Raw genomic sequence first — 13,538 nt, forward strand, 5'->3', positions numbered from 1 at the left:
TATTCTGACCAGAATCCCCACAGGGAGACAAGCATCAGGTACTGGGGACCTATTCTGACCCAGAATCCCCACAGGGAGACAAGCAGAGGAACTGGGGACCTATTCTGTATTGGAATCCCCACAGGGAGACAAGCAGAGGAACTGAGGGCCTATTCTGACCAGAATCCCCACAGGGAGACAAGCATCAGGTACTGGGGACCTATTCTGACCCAGAATCCCCATAGGGAGACAAGCAGGGGTTCTGAGGAGCTATTCTGTATTGGAATCCCCACAGGGAGACAAGCAGAGGAACTGAGGGCCTATTCTGACCAGAGTCCCCACAGGGAGACAAGCAGAGGAACTGAGGGCCTATTCTGACCAGAATCCCCACAGGGAGACAAGCATGATGTACTGGGGACCTATTCTGACCAGAATCCCCACAGGGAGACAAGCATCAGGTACTGGGGACCTATTCTGACCCGGAATCCCCATAGGGAGACAAGCAGGGGTTCTGAGGAGCTATTCTGTATTGGAATCCCCACAGGGAGACAAGCAGAGGAACTGAGGGCCTATTCTGACCAGAATCCCCACAGGGAGACAAGCATGAGGTACCGGGGACCTATTCTGACCCAGAATCCCCACAGGGAGACAAGCAGAGGAACTGAGGGCCTATTCTGACCAGAATCCCCACAGGGAGACAAGCATCAGGTACTGGGGACCTATTCTGACCCAGAATCCCCACAGGGAGACAAGCGGAGGAACTGGGGATCTATTCTGTATTGGAATCCCCACAGGGAGACAAGCAGAGGAACTGGGGACCTATTCTGTATTGGAATCCCCACAGGGAGACAAGCAGAGGAACTGAGGGCCTATTCTGACCAGAATCCCCACAGGGAGACAAGCATCAGGTACTGGGGACCTATTCCGACCCAAAATCCCCACAGGGAGACAAGCAGAGGGCTGAGGACCTATTCTGACCAGAATTCCCATAGGGAGACAAGCATGAGGTACTGGGGACCTATTCTGACCAGAATCCCCACAGGGAGACAAGCATGAGGTACTGGGAACCTATTCTGACCCAGATTCCCCACAGGGAGACAAGCAGAGGAACTGGGGACCTATTCTGTATTGGAATCCCCACAGGGAGACAAGCAGAGGAACTGAGGGCCTATTCTGACCAGAATCCCCACAGGAAGACAAGCATGAGGTACTGGGGACCTATTACGACCCAGAATCCCCACAGGGAGACAAGCAGAGGTACTGGGGACCTATTCTGACCAGAATCCCCACAGGGAGACAAGCAGAGGTACTGGGGACCTATTCTGACCCAGAATCCCCACAGGGAGACAAGCAGAGGAACTGGGGACCTATTCTGTATTGGAATCCCCACAGGGAGACAAGCAGAGGAACTGAGGGCCTATTCTGACCAGAATCCCCACAGGGAGACAAGCATCAGGTACTGGGGACCTATTCTGACCCGGAATCCCCATAGGGAGACAAGCAGGGGTTCTGAGGAGCTATTCTGTATTGGAATCCCCACAGGGAGACAAGCAGAGGAACTGAGGGCCTATTCTGTATTGGAATCCCCACAGGGAGACAAGCAGAGGAACTGAGGGCCTATTCTGACCAGAATCCCCACAGGGAGACAAGCATCAGGTACTGGGGACCTATTCTGACCAGAATCCCCACAGGGAGACAAGCATCAGGTACTGGGGACCTATTCTGACCCGGAATCCCCATAGGGAGACAAGCAGGGGTTCTGAGGAGCTATTCTGTATTGGAATCCCCACAGGGAGACAAGCAGAGGAACTGAGGGCCTATTCTGACCAGAATCCCCACAGGGAGACAAGCATGAGGTACCGGGGACCTATTCTGACCCAGAATCCCCACAGGGAGACAAGCATCAGGTACTGGGGACCTATTCTGACCAGAATCCCCACAGGGAGACAAGCAGAGGAACTGGGGATCTATTCTGTATTGGAATCCCCACAGGGAGACAAGCAGAGGAACTGGGGACCTATTCTGTATTGGAATCCCCACAGGGAGACAAGCAGAGGAACTGAGGGCCTATTCTGACCAGAATCACCACAGGGAGACAAGCATCAGGTACTGGGGACCTATTCCGACCCAAAATCCCCACAGGGAGACAAGCAGAGGGCTGAGGACCTATTCTGACCAGAATTCCCATAGGGAGACAAGCATGAGGTACTGGGGACCTATTCTGACCAGAATCCCCACAGGGAGACAAGCATGAGGTACTGGGAACCTATTCTGACCCAGAATCCCCACAGGGAGACAAGCAGAGGAACTGGGGACCTATTCTGTATTGGAATCCCCACAGGGAGACAAGCAGAGGAACTGAGGGCCTATTCTGACCAGAATCCCCACAGGAAGACAAGCATGAGGTACTGGGGACCTATTCTGACCCAGAATCCCCACAGGGAGACAAGCAGAGGTACTGGGGACCTATTCTGACCCAGAATCCACACAGGGAGAATAGCAGAGGTACTGAGGACCTATTCTGACCTGGAAGCACTACAGGGAGAAAAGCAGAGGAACTGGGGACCTGTTCATACCCGGAATTCCCACAGGGAGACAAGCAGTGGTATTAAGGACCTATTCTGACATGGAATCTCCACAATGAAACAAGCAGAGGTACTGGGGAGGTATTGTGTCTGCCCAGGGTATCTGTAGACAGGGAATACTTACTGATATCACAGTAGTCTCCGGTGAAGCCACTAAAGCAGTCACATGATCCATCTCCAAACACTCCATTGTTACATGTACCATTCCCACACTGGCACTCTACGACACACACAAAGGTAACATGAAGGATTCATTACCAAAACATTTAACAGCAACTTCAACTGGCTCAAACAAATATTCTTGTTTTGTGGGATCCAGCAAAAGGAGTTTTTCAATGGTCATTGAAAGGTGAGTGAGTGAGTGAGCTGGGTTTAACGCCGCTTTTAACAGTATTCCAGTTATATCGCGGCGTGTCAGCTTAATGTGGGAGGAAAGCCCCAAGTGATGCAGGTCTCAGACGTTTACCACTTCGGTGAAACCCACGAGCCTGGGTATGGTGCTGACAAACCTAGAAACATAATTGGGGCAAACCGGGATTCGAACCCACAATCATAGGTTTCTGGCATGCCCAAGGGATGCAACTCTGCACAGAGAATCGTGGCGCCTTAGTCGACCGGGCCACCCGTGTCCCCGGTCATAGAAAGGAAGGTGAGACTTGTTATTGTTGCCTTGCCCAAAGTGGCCACAAAAAAGAACAGATAAGTATATGGTTACAATTAGAAAAGAAGATGTTTTGTTTGTTTGTTGTTTAACGCTGCACTCAGCAATATTCCAGCTATATGATGGCGGTCTGTAAATAATCGAGTCTGAACAATCCAGTAATTGATATCATGAGCATCGATCAACGCAATTGGGATCGATGACATGCATCAACCAAGTCAGCGAGCCTGACCACCCGATCCCGTTAGTCGCCTCTTACGACAAGCATAGTCGCCTTTTATGGGAAGCATGGGCTGCAGAAGACCAATTCTACCCCGGGTCTTTTGGGGTCAGAAAAGATTTGTTTGTTGTTTGTTTGTTTGTTATTTAATGCCGCACTCAGCAATATTCCAGCTATATGATGGCAGTCTGTAAAATATCGAGTCTGGACCAGACAACAATCCAGTAATTGATATCATGAGCATCCATGCAATTGGGATCAATGACATGCATCAACCAAGTCAGCGAGCCTGACCACCCGATCCCGTTAGTCGCCTCTTACGACAAGCATAGTCACCTTTTATGGCAAGCATGGGTTGCTGAAGACCTATTCTACCCCGGATCTTTTTCGGGTCAGAAGAAGATTAGGAAGATCTTAGATGATAAACAAAATCCACTTTTCTACCCACCTTCAGTACAGTTGGGGCCATAGAGCGTATTGTTGGTACACAGCTCACACACTGTACCAGTGAAATTCTCCTGAAAAAGAATCACTTATTGGATATCATGCATTGAACTATCTAATATGATGAAATATCAACTGAAGCGCAAAAGAAACTTTGCACATTTGAAAATAATGTGATTTTAAACTAGTTGTACTGGTTCAAACCCAATTAGGCACAAACACATCATTGTTGTACCTGTAAGTTTTACTGACAATGTTCACATTTTTGAGAAAATGCAAAAAAATGTAAAATCATGTGATGGCATTGCTGGTAGAAATGCATGTGCCACAGGGGTATATAACTGCACAGTAGCAATGTCAAACATTCACATTGTGAAAAAACACATGTTTTGTGATATGACAGAATATGACAATATTGTGGGGTATATTTTGTGTTGCGTTGTTCCAGTACTCTCACTTACATCACAGTCACAAGTGCCAATCCCATCAATACCCTCACTGCACAGGCCGTGACCACTGCACACATTGTCGGCGCCGCCAGGACACTCTGAAGTAAGACACAAGGGGAGTTAGCAGCACCTCAGTATGCTTGTTCTTGCTGGAGGTGTAATGTCTATACTGACCTTGACCCGACTCAGAGGGGGGTGGGGGGGGATAACTCTTGTAACTATTGATACATTGCAATTCTCCATGGCCCTAAAACATCCATCTAAAGGTAATTTTGGACCTGTGAAGATCCGGGGTAGAATAGGTCTTCAGCAACCCATGCTTGTCATAAGAGGAGACTAATGGGATCGGGGGGTCAGACTCACTGACTTGGTAGATGCATGTCATCATATCACTATTGCGTGGATCGATGCTCATGATGTCAATTACTGGATTGTCTGGTCCTGACTCGATTATTTATAGACCGCCGTCATATAGCTGTAATATTGCAGATCGCAGTGTAAAACAACAAATAAACAAACAAACATAAAGGAAATTTTGAAATTAGGAAGTTATTGAAGCACAGAAGGATAAAATAATATGGATGTTGTAAAGGTGACCAAATAATGTTGATGTTGGCTGTAAGTTGTTGCCATGTTCCTCTGTAAGCATGTTTTTGTTCCGCCCAAAATTAGTTCTGCCCCGGAATAAACATCATTATTAAATACATAAACTTGCAGTGGAAATGTTCCGACCCTGTCGTGAAAAGTTCCTGTTGACAGGAACAAATGTTTGGGTGTGTTTATGAGCGATGTTCCTGTATAGTGTTAATGTGCAACATGGAAAACAGGGAAACTAATTAGACATACAATCACAATAAAAGAAACCACAAACTACATGAAAAACAAAAGAACATGATAAAAAGGAAAGCATAAAAACAAATTCTGATAGTTGATTAATAATAAAGGCAAATGTGAACACATGTAATTATAACAGAGATGGATAGAATGCAGAACCCAAAGCGCAGCTAAAATCGGAAGTACTGTAGCATGATAATTCCAAGAAATAATTGTGTTTATGTCACGTATATTAAACTGAAAGGCAGTCATCTGTGAATACTATGGCTGTCAGGATGACGCATCCTGAAGACTTCACAGAATTCTTTTTTACGATGGTAACAGATAAAAAAACAACATTTTTTTTAAAGAATATTGTTTTTTTCAAAAATAATAATGGATATGTCAGTTTATCATAGGATTTTTCACAGAGCATTTGTATATATATATATCGCAAGTAGTTGTTCCATTCTTAAAATTCATGTAAACTTTCTTTGAGAATAAACATTAATGTTTGTTAAATAAACTTGTTGAATTTTTTTACAAATTTTACAAACAGTAAACCATTTTGGTGATAGGCTTATCTCAAATAACAACAAAATGCCTCTGATCTAACAGTGTTTTAGTAATAGTATATTATAATTGGTATTTCATTATAATTACAAAAGTTTAAATGATCTCAATAATCATTAGTTTTATAAGGCCAGAGAAGAATGGGTTTTCAAACTCAACAATATCTTGAAAATGGACAATGTCATTATTGGGTTCTACTGGCTGTGTCCACGTTAATGAAATTTCAACACTTCCACTGATGAGGAAGTTTGTAGCAGTTTGACCAGAGGCCCAGTCACTGTACTGCACTCAAGTTGGCGTCGTCGGTAGTATACTAGGTAATGAGACACTTCCTGCCAAGTAGACACATAGCTGGTGACTATCTACACTGTGTTGCTATTGTCACTGACCACTGATAATTGAAATCATTTTAAAACCCAACAGTCGAAGACAGGCAGGCAGGTGACCCATAAGTGTTGCCTGCCCATCTTCAATGTTACCTGCCCACATTCAGATGTTATTAATATTGAAAAACGCAAGAAAGATAAGTGACAAATCGCGTCTTGATTCAGTTGAAATAATGCAAACATTTACCCTGTTCGACGTAATCAGTGCCCAGGGCACTCTCAAAATTAGAAATAGGGGGCTCTTATTAGAATATAATTTTGGTGAGAGAAAAAACAGAGTGGAAAGATTGTAAATTTTGTGGTTTATGCTGACAGCCTGAAATGATATAAAAGAGGAATCTGTGCATATTATACACGATGGGTATATTTTCCAGAATTTAATTGACCATAATTAAGGGTGCATATAACACACGAGTGCGTATTATACACAAATAAATAAGTCTTGTGTACATTGATCAATAGGAAAGGATGCTAATTGGGATTGTTCACTAGCCGATATATTAGCAAATATCGCCATGGGCGCTATACAACTATGTCCCTGATTAATTACTGTTATACTTATGACTTCATCCGTGTCAGGAGACCTTGCATATATTCACTTTGGTCCAGCGATGAAAATGGGAGACCACTACCACTACCACTATGTGTGTTTGTGAGTGAGTTTGGTTTAACGCCGCTTTTAACAGTATTCCAGTTATATCACGGCGTGTCAGCTTAATGTGGGAGGAAAGCCCCAAGTGATGCAGGTCTCAGACGTTTACCACTTCTGTGGAACCCACGAGCATGGGTATGGTGCTGACAAACCTAAAAACATAATCGTGGCGAACTGGGATTCGAAACCCACAATCATAGGTTTCTGGCGTGCCCAAGGGATGCAACTCCGCACAGCGAATTGCAGCGCCTTAGACGACTGGGCCACCCGTGCCCCCCAGTACTTGAGAATCTACAAGGAGGTACTAATTGTAACTCCTTGTGAATACGTTTTAAAACTATCTGCCAGACAGTCAGGCAGGTGGAGGGAAATTTCATGCAGCCGAACAGTAAAATTACAAGCCACAGACAGGTGGGCAGGCAGTTATTTCGGACCCTGCTGACCACTACAGATGGTTGGTCAAGTGTCTGCATTACACTGACGTACAGATGCATGTACTGCCAGGGGTGTTTACATGTATACCACAACATACACCTCTAGGAGTGCCAGCCTGTTGTTTCAAACATGCCTTGACTGATAAAAATGATTAAAAAATATATTATCACTTCCTCAGCAGCGTGTTTGAGTCCTCACATGGTTACAATGTGAGAAGTTCATTTCTGGGGTCTCCCACCATGATATTTCTGGAATATTGCTAAAAGTGGCGTTCAATCATACTCACACCTCAGCAGTTCATTCAAGTGAGTGAGTGAATTGGGCCTAAGGCTTATTCAAATCCACAATCGTAGGTGTCTGGTATGACTAAGGGATGCATTTACAGCAAACTGCAGCCATCTTCTGACCGTTTAAGTGACATATATGTTGTATGGTACAACTAGCATCTTCTGTGTTCTGATACTTAATACAAAAAGGGGTAAACAATCAGTGAAAGAAAACATTTTGCAATACCCTGGTACACTAAATACATATTTAAAAGCCAATTGTTTTCCCACCATCACACAGCAACACAGGAAACAGTTAACCGTGTCCCATGACCACTGAGAGATGTGAAGGGAGGGAGACATACATCAGGTGTTTTCAGGTTTGCAGATTTCATTTTGAAACGATGGCTTCAGGAGTAGTGAGAAAGTGAGTTAGGCTAACACTGCTTTAAACAATATTTCAGTTATATCACAGGTATGCTGCTGACAAACCTAGAAACATTATCGGGATGAACCGGTTTGAACACATGATCATAGGTGTCTGTCATGCCCAAGGGACACAACTCTTCACAGCGTATTGCAGCACCTGAGACTGAACCATCCGAGCTCCTGGAGAATGCTTTGGATATTGCGATTTCCATTTAAATGGTAGAACCTTACACTGCTTTAGTTACGCTATAATGATGATCTTCTTACCATCAGACTGTAATTAAGTAATTTCAAATTTCATTTTGAAATGATGGCTTCAGGAGTAGTGAGGGAGCGAGATTGATTTAACATTATTTCAGTTACTGCACAGCATGTCAGCTTAATGTGCCCTGCTTCTGGAGAATGCTTTGGATATTTGGATTTACATTTAAATGGTAGAACCTTACACTGTTTCAGTTATATACACTATGACTGTGGTCTTCTTACTATCCTGACTGATAATATGGACACTGGGCTGTCATACAAAAGTAAATCATTTACATATTCTAGCTTTGAGAATATGCTGATAATTTGTGGTGTTCCATTTTCTATAACAAACCATAAATTTGTCCTTCACATGCATCTTTCCTAGGCAAGAGATTTAACTGACTTTAAAAGTCCAGTTTCCATCCTTGCCGAACTAGGCTGGAATTCCTGGGCTCGATCGTAGTGCCACCAGTGGCTGTTCTGAGTTATGTCCCTTCTATACCTCTCCTATGGACCAATCAGATTCCACCTCGCATATCACTTGCATTTGCTTCAAACAAAATGGCAGCACGCAGTGAAGACGATCTTATCGCAAATCAAGATCTATATTGCGACAAAACTGGTCTTACATCGTGAAGTGCATCAAATCACGTGAGCATCTCGATTAAAAACTTTGAAAGATTTGGAAAATATCTGTTGACAACAAGTTGGCGGTGCACATGCTTTGGAAATCCTGCAATCGACCAAACTCTGCATGACAGTTTACGAACAGGATTTTGATTTCGCTGCGTGGTTTTGACTGGACTATGTATAGACTCGTTAGTCCAGCCAAAATGTAACTGCATAATATCAGCCTAGTTCGGCAAGAGTGGAAACTAGACTTTTATAGTCAGTTAACTCTCGTGCCTAGGGAAGATGTTCACATGTTGCCATGCAACTGGCGACACCCTCACATTAACAAGCAAGACAGTTGTGAGAGCAATAAGAAATTATTTCTCATTTTTTATTCTACAACTAACAATGTCATGGTCCTGTTAATTCCCCACCTCCTTCTACAATAGGAAGCCAGGCAGCTGTCTAACACTTGAGCTTTACACCAGGAAGAGTGAGGAGGGTTTTCGTTCTGATAGTAGTGGAAGTGGTAACAGCCCTTACATGTAATCTGAGTATAGCAAAGCCTTGTCACAGTCACAAGTTGAACAATGTTACAACATGGCGTCCTGCCGAGTACTCTGTGTCACATGTTACAACCTGTACTTGAAAGTGTTTTAAGGTCATCCATATTGCATTGTGTTTCTCATCTACATCCTCAACCATTAGGAGAGCGTTTGGGCGGAAAAAAAGAAAGAAGAAAATATATAAAAATGTTTTTCACAAATGTGTAACATAAACTAAGCGACTAAAGAAAGTATAGGTTGGCAATTTGTTTTAAAAACAGCGATAACTAGTGGAAAGTGGGTATTGGGAATATGACTGCCCAGGAACAGGTACCAAAAAACACCTCACCCAAACGCACCACCTTTGACGGCGCTCGTACGGTGACAAAAAAACAGGTTTCCCGCCTATGGCATAAACTGCACGTGCATGTTAGCTGTATAAATGCGGTCGTCTGCTGGGTATAACGACACATGATGAAAGCGCACAAAAGAAATGCCACGACTGTCACAGGAGCACAGAGAGAGAGCCATCGGTATGGCCGAAATGGGGACAACACAGGCCCAAATTGCCAGAAGGTTTGGTTGTACACCATTGACAGTAGCCAGGCTGATTCAATGGTACAGGCAGACAGGGAGGACACAGGACAGGCCTAGAGCCGGACGATTCCGAGTGACAACACCACTGGAAGATGGTCAGATACGGCTCATTCACCTGAGAAACAGATTCGTAATGGCGACAGCGACGGCAGCAACAGCGTCGGGACATCCCATTAGCCAACGTACAGTACTACGACGACTTCGTGCTGCTGGAATCCGACCGTATCGTCCTTTCCAAGGAATGGTACTGACTGCTCAACATTGACGCCTGAGACTGCGATGGGCGAGGCAGGTTCGACGCTGGCAAGTGAGAAATTGGCATCGAGTGCTGTTTACTGATGAAAGTCGGTTTAACTTGTTTTGAAATGACGGCAGAGAAAAAGTTTATCGACACAGAGGGGAACGTTTGGCTCTGGCGTGTATTCGAGAGGTCCATCCATTCAGCGGGGGAGGTGTCATGGTATGAATCGGTATTTGTGGAGATCAGAAGACTGATTTGGTGATTATACAGGGAAACCTGAACGATGTGCAGTACAGAGACCAAGTGTTGCAGCCAGTTGTGGACATTGTTTCAACACAACAATGCCAGGCACCATACTGCAAGACTGACTCAGAACTTTCTAAACCAGCAGAGCATTGACGTTTTGTCCTGGCCTGCCCACTCACCCAATATGAATCCTATTGAACATCTGTGGGACCATCTTGACAGACAGATTAGAGCACGCCATCAACCTCCCGTCAACAGACAAGAATTGCAGCAGGCCCTGAGAGACGAGTGGCAACAGATTCCAGTCCACGTCATCAGAAGACTGACGTCATCGATGAGGCGGCGTATCACAGCATGCATTGAGGCAGCTGTGTCGACAATGAACTTGTAGTGTGTCTGACAATTTTTTGGTTACATTTCAGACAACTTTTGAAAAAGAAATTTCTTACCCCTCCATTGTTTACCTTGAGCTTGTGATTGCACAATTTCATTCAAACTGTGGTTGATCAATCATTTGTTACCCCTCCCTAGATTATATTATAATTCACAATAAAGCCTCTTCTTGTTATTTTTCGATCATGGAACTCAACCTATACTTTCTTTTGCCGCCCAGTTTATTTTATGAAATATTAAAATTTAGAACACTTGGTAATAGTCTTTAAATCAATTTATGCTGTAGACGATCCGCTTTACTTCGGAAATCAATTTTTAAGAAATAAAGCTGAGGAAAGCTATTTGTTTGTTGTGTAATGCCGCACTCTGCAATATTTCAGCTATTTGATGGCGGTCTGTAAATAATCGAGTCTGGACAAGACAATCCAGTGATTTTCATCATGAGCATCGATCTATGCAATTGGGATACGATGACATGCATCAACCAAGTCAGCGAGCCTGACCAGCCAGGTCCGTTAATTACCTCCTATCACAAGCATAGTCACCTTTTACGACAAGCACGGTTGCCGAAGACCTATTCTAACCTGAATCTTCACAGGTGGGTATTTTTTCAATGAGTTTTTGTTTATGAGTGTGCAATGGTAAGAATTCTTTTTTTCATTACATCGGGGCATAAATTTCCACAGCGGCGGGGAAATTGAGATGAGAAAACTTTTTATAATTTCACATCGGAATAAAAATTCAGGGCAGATGGGAGGTGGGAAACAAAGAAGAAAATATGGACAGCCTAAGCTCTGTGGCCATGTTACATTACATCAATGTTATACATGATTAAAGACTGATGTGGTATACTTCAAGTGGACACCAATGAGTTTGGTTTAATGCAAGTTGGAGTGAGTCAGTGGGTGAGTATGGTTTTACGCCGCTTTCAGCAATATTCCAGCAATATCACGTCTGGGGACACAATAAATGGGCTTCACACATTGTACCCATGTCGGGAATCGAACCCGGGTCTTCTGCGTGACGAGCGAATTCTTTAACCACTAGGCTACCCGACCGCCTCAATGATAGTTTAAACAGAGATAGTTATACCATGGCCGGTCAGTGACACGTGGGAGGAAAGCCTCAAGCTATTCCGGTCTAAAATTGGATTCGAACCCACGATCAGAGGTTTCTGGAATTCAGAAGAGACGCAACTCAACCATGCCCCTATAAAAGATGAAATGTAGGATTGCTTTAATATGGTTTGTTTGTGTGTTTGTTTGTTTGTTACCACTTCGGTGAAACCCAGGAGCATGGGTATGGTGCTGACAAACCCAGAAACATAATCGGGGCGAACAGGGATTCGAAGCCACAATCATAGGTTTCTGGCATACCCAAGGGACGCAACTCTGCACAGCAAATCACGGCGACTTAAACGACTGGGCCACCCGTGCCCCCACCACTACTATGTGCTACCTGTATAAAACAAACTTGTATATACCACAAGCCATCGACTCCATACTGTCACCTCCTACAGAGAACCATACCCCAACCCCTTGCATATAGGAATATGCAAATATTCATCAGCAAAGTCACGTGCAGCCAATGACAAGCATGGGTTGCTGAAGACCTGTTCTAACCTGGACCTTCACGGGTCAGATTGAATCTGCACTTTGAACAAGAGAGAAATTAAATTGTGTACAATGAACCTGTTAAATTTAGTTTTCCATTCTTTCACTTTCTGTGCATTTACTGCAGCCAATGACAAGCATGGGTTGCTGAAGACCTGTTCTAACCTGGACCTTCACGGGTCAGATTGAATCTGCACTTTGAACAAGAGAGAAATTAAATTGTGTACAATGAACCTGTTAAATGTAGTTTTCCATTCTGTCACTTTCTGTGCATTTACTTTTAACAGAAAGACAAAATCAGCTTGTAGACTGGAGACAATCATGGGGTAAGGGGGACCTGTTCTTTCCTGGAATCCCCACTGGAGACAACCATTGGGTTCTTGGGACCTATTCTGGCACGGAATCCTCACCACAAGACAAGAATAGAGGACTGGGGAAATATTGTGTCTCAGATTCTCTGCCTGACAGGGGTACATGGAAGGTGGCTGTAAAATGGGTTGAGGGTGGATGTGCACCCCTCTGGATCTGTGATGCAAGTTAGAACGTTACCTTCACACTGTGGGCCCCAGTACCCTGAGCAGCACTTGACAGAGATCGCTGTGCGATAACACAGGTGGTGACAGCCTGCCAGCTGTACAATCTTGGACCCGCCGAGTGTCACAATGTACATGCAGTCGGCCAATCCCTTCCCAGTGGTCAGCTTAGTGGCATTGTACGGACACTCCACATCCTTATTGCGGACACAAGCCGTGCACTGCGTGGTAAAATTGGATGTAAAAGTTCTGTTGCAGAATCGTTCTGACGAGCCATCAGGAATAACAGCAAATATCACAGCAGCCTGTATTATAACATACGTAACTCCAATATTTGTTAACAATCCCATAATTGTGGAATAATGCAACATCCAATACTCCTATTCCTTTTGCAAATCACAACCAAAGAGTGTGAGATGTAGATACAAGTCTAAATGACTCCAAGCAACCTCTGACAGTGGTATCTGACAGAAATTCAGTAAGTAACACAATCCTCTCGCCTCTGAGTGTAAGCTGGTGGACCCTTAAGAACAGGAAGGAAGTTTGGTTTATACACTTCATATGACATAATTAAGGCCATACTTGAAAATTGTTTGACTGTTTCTGCAAGTACCAAAGGA

The 13,538-nt window shown here is 44.1% G+C and overlaps 1 protein-coding gene across 2 annotated transcripts in view; it reads right to left on the reverse strand.

Annotated features, from left to right (window-relative positions):
* Positions 1 to 13,373, reverse strand: part of LOC139444995 (stabilin-2-like) — a 207,475-nt gene extending 194,102 nt beyond the window's left edge. For both annotated transcript variants that reach the window (XM_071226035.1, XM_071226034.1), the window contains exons 1-4: positions 12,935 to 13,373; positions 4,351 to 4,436; positions 3,894 to 3,963; positions 2,689 to 2,784 (exon numbers count right to left, since the gene is read on the reverse strand). In XM_071226035.1, the coding sequence (XP_071082136.1) occupies positions 2,689 to 2,784; positions 3,894 to 3,963; positions 4,351 to 4,436; positions 12,935 to 13,289 (607 nt within the window). In that variant the 5' untranslated portion in view covers positions 13,290 to 13,373. The remainder of the gene's footprint in view (positions 1 to 2,688; positions 2,785 to 3,893; positions 3,964 to 4,350; positions 4,437 to 12,934) is intronic.
* Between the last annotated feature and the right edge of the window lie 165 nt (positions 13,374 to 13,538).

This window comes from Haliotis cracherodii, unplaced genomic scaffold (genome assembly GCF_022045235.1).
Source record: "Haliotis cracherodii isolate W230 unplaced genomic scaffold, xgHalCrac1.p SCAF_6, whole genome shotgun sequence".
Classification (NCBI taxonomy): domain Eukaryota; kingdom Metazoa; phylum Mollusca; class Gastropoda; order Lepetellida; family Haliotidae; genus Haliotis; species Haliotis cracherodii.